General features: G+C 35.4%; 1 protein-coding gene across 1 annotated transcript in view; it reads right to left on the bottom strand.

Annotated features, from left to right (window-relative positions):
• Positions 1–12,673: 12,673 nt before the first annotated feature.
• Positions 12,674–13,184, bottom strand: part of KCNH5 (potassium voltage-gated channel subfamily H member 5) — a 113,079-nt gene continuing 112,568 nt past the window's right edge. The window contains exon 8 of the mRNA XM_027768333.1: positions 12,674–12,693. Coding sequence (XP_027624134.1) covers positions 12,674–12,693 — 20 coding nt within the window. The remainder of the gene's footprint in view (positions 12,694–13,184) is intronic.

Below are 13,184 nucleotides of genomic sequence, written 5' to 3' on the forward strand. Positions count from 1 at the left end.
CTTCAGCAAGCACACATGCCCTATAGCAAAAATCTCTCTTAATAAATAAATAAATAACCCAACTTTTAAAAAGGACGAGATCTAAGGGAACCAGCAGTTAGCGTAATGGCTATGTCACTGGACTCCCATGTAGTCAATGGCGGTTCGTGTCCCAGACCCGGTGGCTCAAAACTCATGCCGGGCACGTGTGCGTGCATGCCCAAGATCCCAAGAGGAGAATGGAGGAGAAGGGATTGAGGCATGACCATCCCCCCTGGGGGGTGATTTCTCGCTTTCTGTCTCTCTGTCTCTCTCTGTCTGTCTGGCGAGCGCATGCACCCTATATTGAAAAAGTCTCTCTCAAAAAAAAAAAAAAAAAAAGGACGGGATCTAAAAGGATAGTTATAGAGCTAGTTTCTAAAAAGAAAGCTACAGTTTCAAAGAGAATGTTTTAAACCTCCACTCTTCTCTGTGAGTATAGTTCTCATCACATAAAGATCTCTACCCACACATACAACCTGAAGTCAGCACCATGTGGCTGGCTGGCACCTGACCTCGTAGGAAGCCTAACTCAGTCATTATAACATATGTAAATATTGAATATCAATGAAACAGTCATTTAGGAACAGGCTTGGAAATTGCTTCAAAGAAAATCTCCCTGCTTAGTATACTTAAGTAGTTATTAAATACAAGCATAAAGTATGACATTTTTGGTATGACATTTATTTTAACAAGTTCTAAATACATTCACATATGGATTTCTATGTCTTTCAACCTGTGTAAAAACTTTCTAGGTATTTCATTTCAAACAGAATTAAAATCATATGTCAACTGGTCTTTGAAATCACACATAGAAGGACCCTGTACCTCTGGCATAGTACCACACCCCTACTTGGCAAAACACATTCTCTTCTAAACCAAAACTAAATTTGTTGGATGAGTGTTTAATAATCCTACAGCCATTAACAAATAGAATTCCCTTCTGAATAAAATACCTGTTCTTAGAAAGTAGGATTTCATGAAAACTTATCCTCAGGTCAATTTTATGTTCTATTTTATAACACAAAAGAAAAACTTCACACATATGCTTTGCATGTAAAATTTAGGTATATTTTATTGAACTTGAAAGTTGATTCAAGAAAAAATAACATTGACAGTAAAAAGTATGATATTAGCATAATCTATGTCCATGATATTTAAGGCTGTTAATAAAACTACCCTCTTTCGTATAAAAAAGAAAAAAGGTTTAGATCCCTCCAATTCCCCATGTGGCCCTCTCCCTTAACTATCCAGCAAAACTATTCCTGGAAAGTTACCAGTGACCTGCCAATGCCAGCCAGATCTCCCCTAATTGGCTGTTCCATTTGTCTTGTTGCCCTACCCTTGAAGCTTTCTCCTGAGATCACTTCTTAGCCCTCTGCAGCCATCCTTCCGTAAGTGCCCAGCCTGGCCAGCTTTGTTCTAACTATACCCTACATCAAATACTGGACATCAGTTACTTTCTACACATTGTAATTCCAAATATATTTCTCTGTGTTTCACATCTCTGAAACCCAAAACCACACTTCTATCTACCTAATGGACCTCTCCAACTAAAATACCTGTGGAAAAAGAACTACCCTCTTCCTCCAAAAATACCTATTCCTTCCTCTCTGTCTTAGAAAAGAATCTTGTCATTCACTCTGCTGAACTGTCCAGAAATCTACAAGTCCTTTTGAATTTTTTTATCCTATGGTATCTCACACATTCACCAATAACAACTTTAAAAACTGTTTCAGGAATTTCATATGTGCTACGGTTTAGCTGTACTCCAAAAATTCATGTTAGAACTAGTTGTGTGGTTTTAAGTATTACGGAAACACTTAGTAACAGTATTGGGAGGTAGAGTCTGTAGGAATAGTTATGACTGACTCCTGGTGAGTTTATAACGAAAGGGAATGAGACCAGAAGAAACACACAGAAAGAAATGAGCAGAAACACACAGAAAGACAGAAATGAGCACTCTCTCGTGATGTTACCTGCACAGACTCAGGAACCTACCAATAAGGACCCCTTACCAGACATGGCTCCTGGACCTTGGGCCACCACACTGTGAAATAAATAAACCTCTATTCTCTGAAATTAACCAGACTCAGGCATTTTTGTTATTAGAAATTGAATGGAACAGAACAACATATGATTTCTTTTGGGGCATCTCTAAAAACTCTGCAAAATAGGGACTGTTATCTCCATTTCACAGATGATAATTTAGATAACTGACTATTGACATAAATTCTAAGTAATAAAAAAAATCTAGATTTACCAGCCTCTAAAACCCAGACTTTTTCATAAATAATGAAACAACAGCCCGTGAGCCATATCTGGTCTGCCACCAGTTTAAAGGTTTATTGAAACATTAGCCATGCTCATTCATTTATATAATGACTATGGCAGCTGTAGCACTATAATAGCAAAGGTGAGTGGCTGCAACAGAGAACTGTCAGTTCAAAGAACGATCCATGAAGCTCGGGACAGTTACTCACTAGCCACTTACAGGGGAAAAATTAGTTTGCCAACTCTTAAGCTACATCATCCTCCACACACCTACTACCTCAGATTTGTCCTCCCAGAATACTTCAACAGCCTCCTACCTGGTTTCTCTGTTTATAGCTTTTGTCTCTGCCAATTCATCTTTCACAATGTAGAACTAAATTCTTCTTATTTATCCAACAATTTTTAGGATAAAAGACAAACTCCGTATCAAGCTATGGAAGGCCTTTTGGCATCTTAGATTTTAATTCTTTCCTTCCTCCCCATCCACAGCTACTTTCCATTCAAGCTAAAGTGAAATGCGTTGAGTTCTCTGAAAAGGCCAAACTATTTTATTTCTATTTATTCATATAGGAAGAGCCTTCAAAATGTTCATAGAAAATAGGTGTTATAAAAAAAAAAACTATGCATGAGTTTCACATTTTTGACACCAAAATAAGTTTGTAATTTAATTCAATTATTTTCATGAAAATTTTTAAGTCCCCTAATGTGATCTGTATCTGAAAAGCACCTAAGTCCTGCCTCACTTATCTACTTGTTCTTGTATTATAAGTTCAAGATTCACTTTCTGGTAGAAACCTTCCTGAATTCCTTCAGGCTGAGCTAAACAAACTTTTTTCTTCCATTCATTCATTCAAGATATGTACACGGACCACAACTGTCAACTAGGAGACCATGCTTTGTGCTAACTATACAATGATGACAGAACACAGACCCCATTCATAGAAGCCTAACTTCTTTTTTTTTATTTATTTTATATATTCAATTGCTATACATCACTTAGCATGTAAAGTGAATTTACCCAACATGAATACACTTCATACCAGTCCAGTTGAAGATACTATACACATTATCATCAACAGATAATAACTTATTTCTGTATCTCATAAATGTCTAGCCTAACTTCTTTGTTCTCCTGTTTCAAGTCTTAGTTCTTAGTTCACGGTATAAAGAAAGATGAAATGAAGATGGAGACAAGAGATGGACACTGGAATGTCCATCCCAGTGGGGTCAGAGAGAGAGCAAAAAAGAAAGATGATTCCACGATACTCTTGTCTGACACCCTCATCATATCACAAGCTTATTGAGGACCAGAAATTATCGAGTTTGTCTCCCAAATACCAGTGGCTATCATAACACATAGCACAATGCTGAATAAATTAAATAATTTTTAGTAAACAAGGAAGTTTCAGAGGCCAAGATATGAGCATAGAGCCCAAGCTAGTTAATAGGTCACTAAGAAAATTTCCTATTGTGTTCTGGGAAAACTGAACCTTTACAGAATCAGAAAGGCTTTTGAAAATGTGACTAGGCATAAAAAAGAAACATGGGTATAAAAGAACATCTCTGCAAAAGACACAAGTTCTATTTTGAATAAAAAACAGGGAATAAAGTGTACATAACACAGTCTTTTTCTAACTGCTGGACGATACATCTGAAACTACAAGAGCATGAAAACAGCTACCTATAACCCTGAACTTTGGGCTCAACAAAATGTTTTTCTTTGTGGGATACTCAGCTTATTAAAGAAAAGAAAAGAAAAAAGAAAAAGTCATTTTTGCAAGCTGGGGTAAAGCAGACACAATGAATTGACCCAGTTTCCAAAATAAACATTAGGCTTAAAGCTTTCTCCATCTGGCTAAAACTAAAACCAGAAATGAAAATCAGCATGTTCACACTCCATTTCCTACCTACACCACAATAGCAAGGGCAAGAGAAACTGTAACATATAATTTAAGATTACACCCAAGTTACCTGAAGTAAGATTTACAGAACTTCTTAAAATATTGGAAAGCAATTAAGCCTGCCGAGATGGGTGTCTAGGTGCACCAGCCTCTGACCACTGTTTGGGTATGGTGTAAAGACCCCTCCCTAGCCCCATTTCTTTGCCCTGACACAACTGTCTTTCTGTCTTCCTAGCTGCCTAATTTCTATATGAGAAAGCACTTATTTTTCCAAAAGCATTTTTTTCTTCATAATGTTCTTTCTTATTTTTTCCTCTTCATTCTTCACTGAATATTTTTCACAAAAGACACATTTTACTCTCCATATAATAAGGTATGCACAGTACATGAGAGGCCCCCAAATCTTAAAGTGATACCACTTCCATTCCATACTAACCTTATCAGCAATAATCAGCCCCATTCCATGAACAGAGGTATAACCACACTAACAGAATCTTAAATCTAGAATTTTAGCACAGAAAGAAACCTTAAAAGTCATTTATTTCAACTCCTACATTTCTCAATTGAAAAAACTAAAACCAAAGATATTTGAAGACTCTCTAAGGTCACATGGGCCTTTGCTCCTATATTATATATTGTTAATATTATTCTACATTCTCCCTGTCTGGGTCTTATAATCATCTACTTATTTCATTTTCCTATAAGGAAGGGTCAGTGCAATGCCCAGAATATGTTTGGCTTTTATCCAAATTCCACAGAGGATGCTAAAGGAGCTCATTAACCTGAGAACATGATGTGTGGCATTGGTCTCTTCAGCATGATTTTGAGTGACGGGTGTGTAACTAAATGCTCCCACGTGGCCTTTAATCCACCCACATGAAGACTCAAATTTCCCTTCACATACATCATAATGGCAGATGGTCTTGCTACACTTTTAAATGTGCTGAACCATTCACCTGCTGCACTATAAGCCATAAAGTTTTTAGACTAATTAAGCATCATCAATTACATCCTATCTTAAAATTGAAGATGAGCATCTTTATGATTGTGTTTCCTACCAATTAAACCTCAATTTTTTTTCATACTTACAGTTTTTTAGGTTTGCTTTCCTTTACTTTATAAGACTGGTTTGCAAGGCATTCTAGCAGGATATATATATATCCTGCTAGAATGCCTATATATATATCACGTAAGTCAGACTGCCTCAATTTAGCAACTAAACAGGCAACAATAGAAATACTAAAAAAAAAAGATTTTCTTTCCCATTTTTATTTTATAATTTAGTATTTGCGTTAAATTATTGTAGTATATCATGTAAAATACAGATTTTCAAAGTATGCATGCAGTGTGTGATAATTAAATCAAAGATATTAACATATAAATCATTTTCTACAAAGAACCTTATATTTTTGTGTCTGTTAAGTGCTCTTTTCCTAAGCCCCTTTCACTCATCCCCTACTATCTTCACACTTTCTCTTTTTTTATTTTTATTTTTTATTTCATGTTCTTTTATACAGTCAATCATGTTATTTGACTTACAAAGTGAATATTCCAACATGCATACATTTCTCCTAAGTCCAATTGATAATACTATAAAGTTATCTTCAACAGATATCCCATTTCTTTGTCCTGTTAATGCTTTGCCTCTCTATTTTTCTTCTAACTGTTCTTCCTCAGACTCTACTCTTTCACACACACTATATCTGGTATTCACAAACATTTACTGTGTTTCTATATACTGTAGTCAATCAGTTTCAGTCATAGAGTACAGACACTCGGTATATATTAAGTGGGGACATACAATGTCTCTTCTTCAGACTGGCTTGCTTCACTCAGCAGCATATCTTCCATATTCATCTACTTTCTGTCAAAAGCCAGGGTCTTGTTTTTTATGGCTGAATAGTATTCCATAGAGTATATGTGCCACAGTTTTTCAATCCATTCATCTGTAGGGGGGCATTTGCATTGATTCCATGTCTTAGCAAATGTGAACATTACCACAATAAACATCAATGTGCAAGCACTTTTCTGATGAAGAATTCTTCTGTCCTTTGGGTAGATACCAAGGAGTGGGATTGCTGGATCATATGGTAGTTCTATTTGTAGATTTTTGGGAATCTCCAAATTGTTCTCCATAGTGGCTGGACCAATTTACATTCTCACCAGCAGTATTAGAGGGTACCCCTTTCATCACACCTTTGCCAGCACTTATAATTTTTTGTTTTATTAATCTTAGACATTCTGACTGGGGTTAGGTAGTATCTCATTGTCGTTTTGATCTGCATTTCCCTTACAATGAGGGATGTTGAGCATTTTTTCATATGCCTTTTGGCTCTTTGTATCTTATCCTTACAGGCTGTTTTTTTGTTTGTTTGTTTTTGTTTTTTTTTTTTTCAACTAATTCTCCCATCTTTTAATAGGGCTGATCATCTTTTTTCCAAACAGCTGCTTGAGTTCCTTGTGTATTCTGGTTATCAGTTCCTTATCTGAGGCATAGTTTACAAAAATATTTTCCCATTCTGAGGGCTGTCGATTCACACTAATTACTGTGTCTTTTGTCATGCAGAAACTTCTTAGTCTGATATAATCCCACTTGTCTATTTTGGGTATATAGACTGTACTTTGGCATCTTATTTAAGAAGTTTTTGGCTACCTCAATGTCTCCCAGAGTTTCACCAGTGTTTTCCAGGAGCAGTTTTATATTTTGAGGTCTTAGGTTAAGATCTTTGATATACCCTGAGTTGATTTTTGTCAATGGTGTGAGGTAGGGATTCAGACTCATCTTTCTGCTGGTGGATATCCAGTTTTTCCAGCACCATTTGCTGAAGAGATTTTCCTTTTCCCAGTGGATTGACTGTTACCCTTTTTTGAAAATCAGTTGACTGTATGCTTGGGAGTTTATTTCTGGGGACTCTATTCTATTCCATTGGTCCACCTGTCTGTTTGTGTGCCAGTTCCATGCTGTTTTGATTACCACAGCTTTGTAGTATCCAGCAACTTATAAAAAAGATTATCTTCACCTTTTCTATACAGTCTCTGGTACTCACATTTGGCCTTCCAATTATGTCTTCAAATCTTTTGATTATTGCCATAGAATGTAGACATTCAGTATATTTTGAGCAGTGATATACAATATGTGTCCTTTATAGTCTGGCTTGTTGTACTTAGCATCAAGTCTTCTATAGTCATTAACTTTGATTTTTTATGGCTGACTAGTATTTCATAGAGTATATGTGCTATATTTTTTCATTCCAGTCATTAGTTCTTGGGCAGTTAGTCTGATTCAGTGTCTTAGCAATTGTGAACAATTCTGCAATAAATATGGAAATGCAAGTGTCTTTCTGACTGAGTGTTTTCCTGTTCTTTGGATAAATACCAAGAAGATGTATTACTAAGTGATATGGAAGTTCTATTTGTGTACTTTAGAATAACCTCTGCATTGCTTTCCACAGTGGTTATACTAATTTACATTCTCACCTAATAGTACAGGAGAGTTCTCTTTTTACCACAGCCTTAACAGTGCTTGTAACTCTTTGTTTTGTTAATCATAGCCACTCTGATAGGGGTTAAGTGATATCTCATTGTGGTTTTGATATGTATGGGCATTATAAGAGACATAAAACCTTTCTTTCTTTTTTTATCACTCATATATCTCCCTTAGAAAGCTATATTTTCAGCTTATTTGTTCATTTTCTAGTTGGATAATTCATTTTATTGTGAGTGAGCTGCTGGAGTTCCCTATATATTCTGATTATCAGTATATTATCTGAAACAGTTTGCAAATATTGTCTCTTATTCTGTAGGTTGTTTCTTTGCTCAATTTACTGTTTCCTTTGTTGTGCAGAAGCTGTTTAGCTTGATGTCACCCCACCTGTCTATTTTTGGAATTGTAGCTTGTGCTTAATGATAAGAAATGGGTGTTCAGTTTTATTTTTCTGCAGGTGGCAGAGACTTTCCTTTCTCTATTGGACTGTCTTATGCCCTTTGTCAAAAATCAGTTAGCTGTACATATTGGGATTTATTTCTGAATTCTCTATTCCATTCCATTGGACTGGAATAGAGTCCAATAGAGTTCATACACTATACTTTTGTGCCAGTCTCCTACTGTTTTGACTATCACAGCTTTATAATATGTCTTGAGGTCAAATAGTGAGATGCTTCCTACTTTATTCTTCTTGCACATTATTGCTTTCATGTTACAAGGTCTTTTATGGTCCCAGACAAATTTTATGATTTTTTTTTCACTGAAAAATGTCACTGGTAATTTGATTAGAATTGAATTTGCAAATTACTTTGAATACAACTGATATTTTAATTATACTGATTCTTCCAATCTGCGAACAAGGGATACCTTTCCATATTTTTGTATAATATTTCTTTTCTGTTTTTCTTACAGATGTATTTCACCTCTTTGATTAGGTTTATTCCTATGTATTTGTGTGTTTGTGTGTGTGTGTGTGTGTGTGTGTGTGTGTGTGTGTGTGGCTACTATAAATAGGAAGAAATACTTTTAAATTAAATGAATATCCAAGTTTAATTTTGTAGTCCTTTGATAAATGATGACTATACATTTAACAAAGTATTTAACAGTTTTTAAACAAATAATATATTCATATGTGTGTCTATAGAGATAAAAAAGAGAATTTATGGTTGAACATAAATTATTTATGGCAGTGTAATTCACAACTTATTTTTTTTACATGTTTTTTCCTTTTATACAGTTATTATGAAAGATTAAAATGTAGAGTTTTTTAGTAATAGTTGGATTAAACTGCAATATAGTTTACATGATAATTTAATAATAAAAAAGGACCTAAGTAAGTAATTGCTTTTTTGATGAATCCTTAAAAGACTTATAAAAATGCATTAAGACAAGAGGATAATCATATTAGAGAAATTTCATACTTGTATTCCTTTGTTTTATAGTTATCAAAACATCAGTGTACTAAGGTGCTTTCTGAACAGCAAGAAAATTAGTCAGTCTGCTAATCTTTGAAAAATAGAAAATTATTAGGGGCTCAATAATAAGATTATGTAAATGAAATGGATTAGAAAACATTTTGTGAAAGCCTCATTAAGTATTTGCTGAGCAAATTAGTAAAGAGATTACCCATATTTTGATCTAAAAAGTAAATATATGCTATTTTCTACAACTACTGTTGAACTAAACTGTAAAAAATATTCTTCACCAAAACCCTTTGGTAGTGAACTTTATGGATGTCAACAGTACAGTTGGAGTCAACAATAAATGGACAGATACAGAGGAATGGGGAAGATCTGATTAACCTAGGGGAGTTATGAGTTTTCCCAGAATTGGGAAGGTAGCTCAAGGCATAGAACATGACAAGACTGAGATGTATTTGAGGTAAAGAATAAATGATAGTAGACAAATGCTGTAAAGAACTAAGAAACCTCTCCAGTTCAGGAAACTCAGCGGGAGGAGTCTGCTCCATATTGGGCAAATACAGAAGTAAAGGATTTCAGTCTAAGAAATTCCAAGGTAACAGTTAACTGAACCATCCTGGGATTTTGATGACATAATATGGATTTGAAGAGAACCTCAGGGGCTGGAATTGGTGGGAGGCCACAGTCATAATTTCCTTTTTTTTGGAAGAGCTGTCTGATATCAGCAAGGAACACTAGTCTTGGAATGAGTCCACATACAATTTAGCACCAGGATGGCAAGAGCCTAAGAGTCAGAAAAGAAAAGCCAATAAAGATTTCAGTAACAAGCTGTTCAAGTGGTGCTGAACCCATATGGAAAATCGCAGATTTTGTACCCATGCTGACCCGTACACATTGGGTGCAATACACACATGACTCTGGCTGACTGGGAAGGCTGAAGGGTATTGGAGAATGAGATGCCATTGAAAGTACTTGTCTTTCTCTGTTTTGTGACCCTTTCTCTGTCTCTCATTTTCATGAAAGAAATACAAACTTAAAAAAAAAAAAAAAAGCATACTCACAAAGGACCCATGAACAGAACTGCTGCCATTGAAATTTCTGAACTTCACCAGAAGGCAAAAATATTTAAGAATATTTTCTCCAGAAAAAGAAGTTATCATTTACAGGTAGTGATTATTTTTCTCAACAGAATGTAGGCAGTTGCTATCTCCATCAACCTTCTGATAAAGATTCATTATTGAGTTATAATGTCAAAGTGGCGCTTCTTAGACAGCCAGCACAGATGGACCAGAATCCTGGCACAAATGAGTCCACATACAATTCAAGGCATAGAATATGACAAGACTGAGATGTATTTTAGATAATGAATGCATGGTAGTAGACAAATGTTTTCTTCCTGTTTTCTACCTTCCTTTTCTCTTTTGCCCCTCTCCCACTACACATACAAAGACATGTATATGCACACCACTAAATCCCTAGCTATTGCTGATAGCTTTCCTTGATGTTATTTCAGGGGGAAAAGTTAAGATTGGGAATAACTATAATATTCACATTTGTTTGATATTTTATGCATATGTGTCTAATATAGTTTAGAATTATGGGAAGCTATTGTAACATTTTATGACTCTAGATAGTTTTCTTTAACTTTCTTTGGTTGTTTCAAAGGAAATATGGCATAACACCACCAAGACCTAAAAAAAAAAAATTAAAAGATATCTCCCTGTACCATTCCCATGATAAATAAAAAAATGACCTAATTCAGAGGCATAAAAGGAAAATCTAAGTGTACAAGCAAAAAGAGATATCTGAAATTACTATGTAAAAAAAAAAAAAAAAAACTATTTCTTGTGTTAAAAGGAGATTGCAGAAACTAAGGGAAGAAAAGGACCAGCTTTAAAACAAGGTCTTTTTGTGGTCCAGTCCATGACCTGGTTGTTACGTGAGCTGGATCCTGCAATGGCTGACTGTACAGTTTGGGTCCTGAACTCAGAAACTTGAAAAATATGCCCTGTGCATGAACATGTGTGCCCAAAACCTTGATATGAGAGAGAAGCATCCATTGATCTAGTTTCTTAAGCCTTACATAAACAGGCCTAGTGAGAGTTGTAGGGTTGGGGCAATACCACTTAAGGACTTACTGAACTCTCAAAGGAAGATAATCTAGGTGAACTCACCAAGGCTTTCACAAGGGAATCAAAGCCAAAACTCTGACTCTGTGCATGTTCCTGGCAGTATCTTTATCAGAGACCAAATTGAGGTAGAGTCAATGACAGGAGAATCTCATAATAACTACCAGGGGTTTCTTCAAACCCATTCAATCACACAACAAATTAAGGTTGATCCTTTCATCTTAACTTAAAAATTGTTTAGATGTCGGGAATGCAGAAGCAAAAATAAATAAATAAGGCAAAGACATTGCTCTCGTGAAGCTTATTTTCTAAAGGAACTGAAAAGCAGAGTAAACATAGTCCCAGTTCTTAGCAGATACAATGATGAAAATGGTTAAGGAGCAGAGAGTACAGAGACTGGGCCATTATTTTATAATACCACTGAGAGGAATTTCTGCATGGGGTGATTTAGTAGGTATTTGTAAGGATTCAGAGCATAAGACAGGGAGGAGTTACCAGTAGTAGAGAAGGTTAAGTACAGACACTAAGACAGGATAGAGCTTGAAGTGTTAATTACCAAACCAATATAGGTACAGATCAGGAATCAGTCACAAGAGAAGCCAATTTCTTTATTATAGGTGATATTAACTGAAAAGTAGTTATTCAAGCAACGTAACTTCCCATTTCCTAGTTGGCATCACTCATAAAAAAGCTTTCCTGTTGGACAAACCTCATGGTCAGAGATTGGCTTCCTGGGCAGGAGTCACTGATTTCCAGTCCTTACCTAGTTTGATCCAGTAACATGTTCAGAGAAGCAACATAACTAGCATGGATTTGGAAGGAAAAGTAAAGGGCGAATAGAAGAAAGCAACGTGGTTAAGACAGGCAAGGGCCAAATCAGTGAGGACTTGAAAAACAGGACAGGGAATCTGAATTTTATTTTATGAACTTCAGAGAGATTTAAGAAGAGGAATCTTACTTACTTTAAAAATAACATTGTGGTTTTTGGATAGAGACTGGGGGAGGCAAAAATAAAAACAGAAAGAAAAACAAATGCAAGTTACTTCAAAAGTCCAAGCCAGTGATAATGGTAACTTAAACTTGGATGGTCAGCTATGGAAGTGGAGAGAAATAATCCAATGTATTTTTAAAATAAAGCAAACAGGTCTTACTATATGTAACATATGAGAAAAATAGAGGAATGTAGGATGATTCCCAGCCTCATAGCCTGAGAAATAAAGTGAATAATGGCATCCTTTAACTCTGCATAGACTTCAAATTCCTGAGTCTCTTACTTAAAAATATTACAATGTTAGTTATTTACTTGGCAAAATAGTTTGGCAATTTCTTTAAAAACTAAACACACATTTAGCATGAAACCCAGATTTGGCATTCCTAGGCATTTATCCAAGAGACTTAAGAACTAATGCTGATACAAAAATCTATACATGAATGTTCAGAGCAGTTTTATTCATAGTAGCCAAAAGCTGGAAACAACCAAACATAAACAGAAGAATGGTTAAGCAGTAATATCCAAATCATGAAAAATAATCAGCAGTAAAAAAGGAATAGACTACTGATATACTCTGCTTAGATGGATCTCAAGGGCATTATTCTGAGTGGAAAAAGCTAATTTCAAAAGGTCACAATTTCCATAAAGCCTTTTATATGTAATTCTCAAAATCACAAAATTATAGAGTTGGGAGAACAGTGTTATAGTTTCAGGAGGATTCAAGATTGTTCGGGAGAAGAAGTATCTCTTGCGTTTGTACATCCTTTATTAAGTCAGTTTCAGTCATAGAGTGTGGACACTCAGTATATATTAAGTGGGGACATACAATGTCTCTCCTTTATAGCCTGGCTTGCTTCACTCAGCAGTAAATATTCCATATTCTTCCATTTTCTGTCAAAATCCAGGGTTTTGGTTTTTTTTTTCTTTTAAGGCTGAATAGTATTCCATAGAGTATATGTGCCCCAG

The sequence above is a fragment of the Tupaia chinensis genome, unplaced genomic scaffold (assembly GCF_000334495.1).
Source record: "Tupaia chinensis unplaced genomic scaffold, TupChi_1.0 Scaffold000075_1, whole genome shotgun sequence".
Lineage (NCBI taxonomy): Eukaryota > Metazoa > Chordata > Mammalia > Scandentia > Tupaiidae > Tupaia > Tupaia belangeri.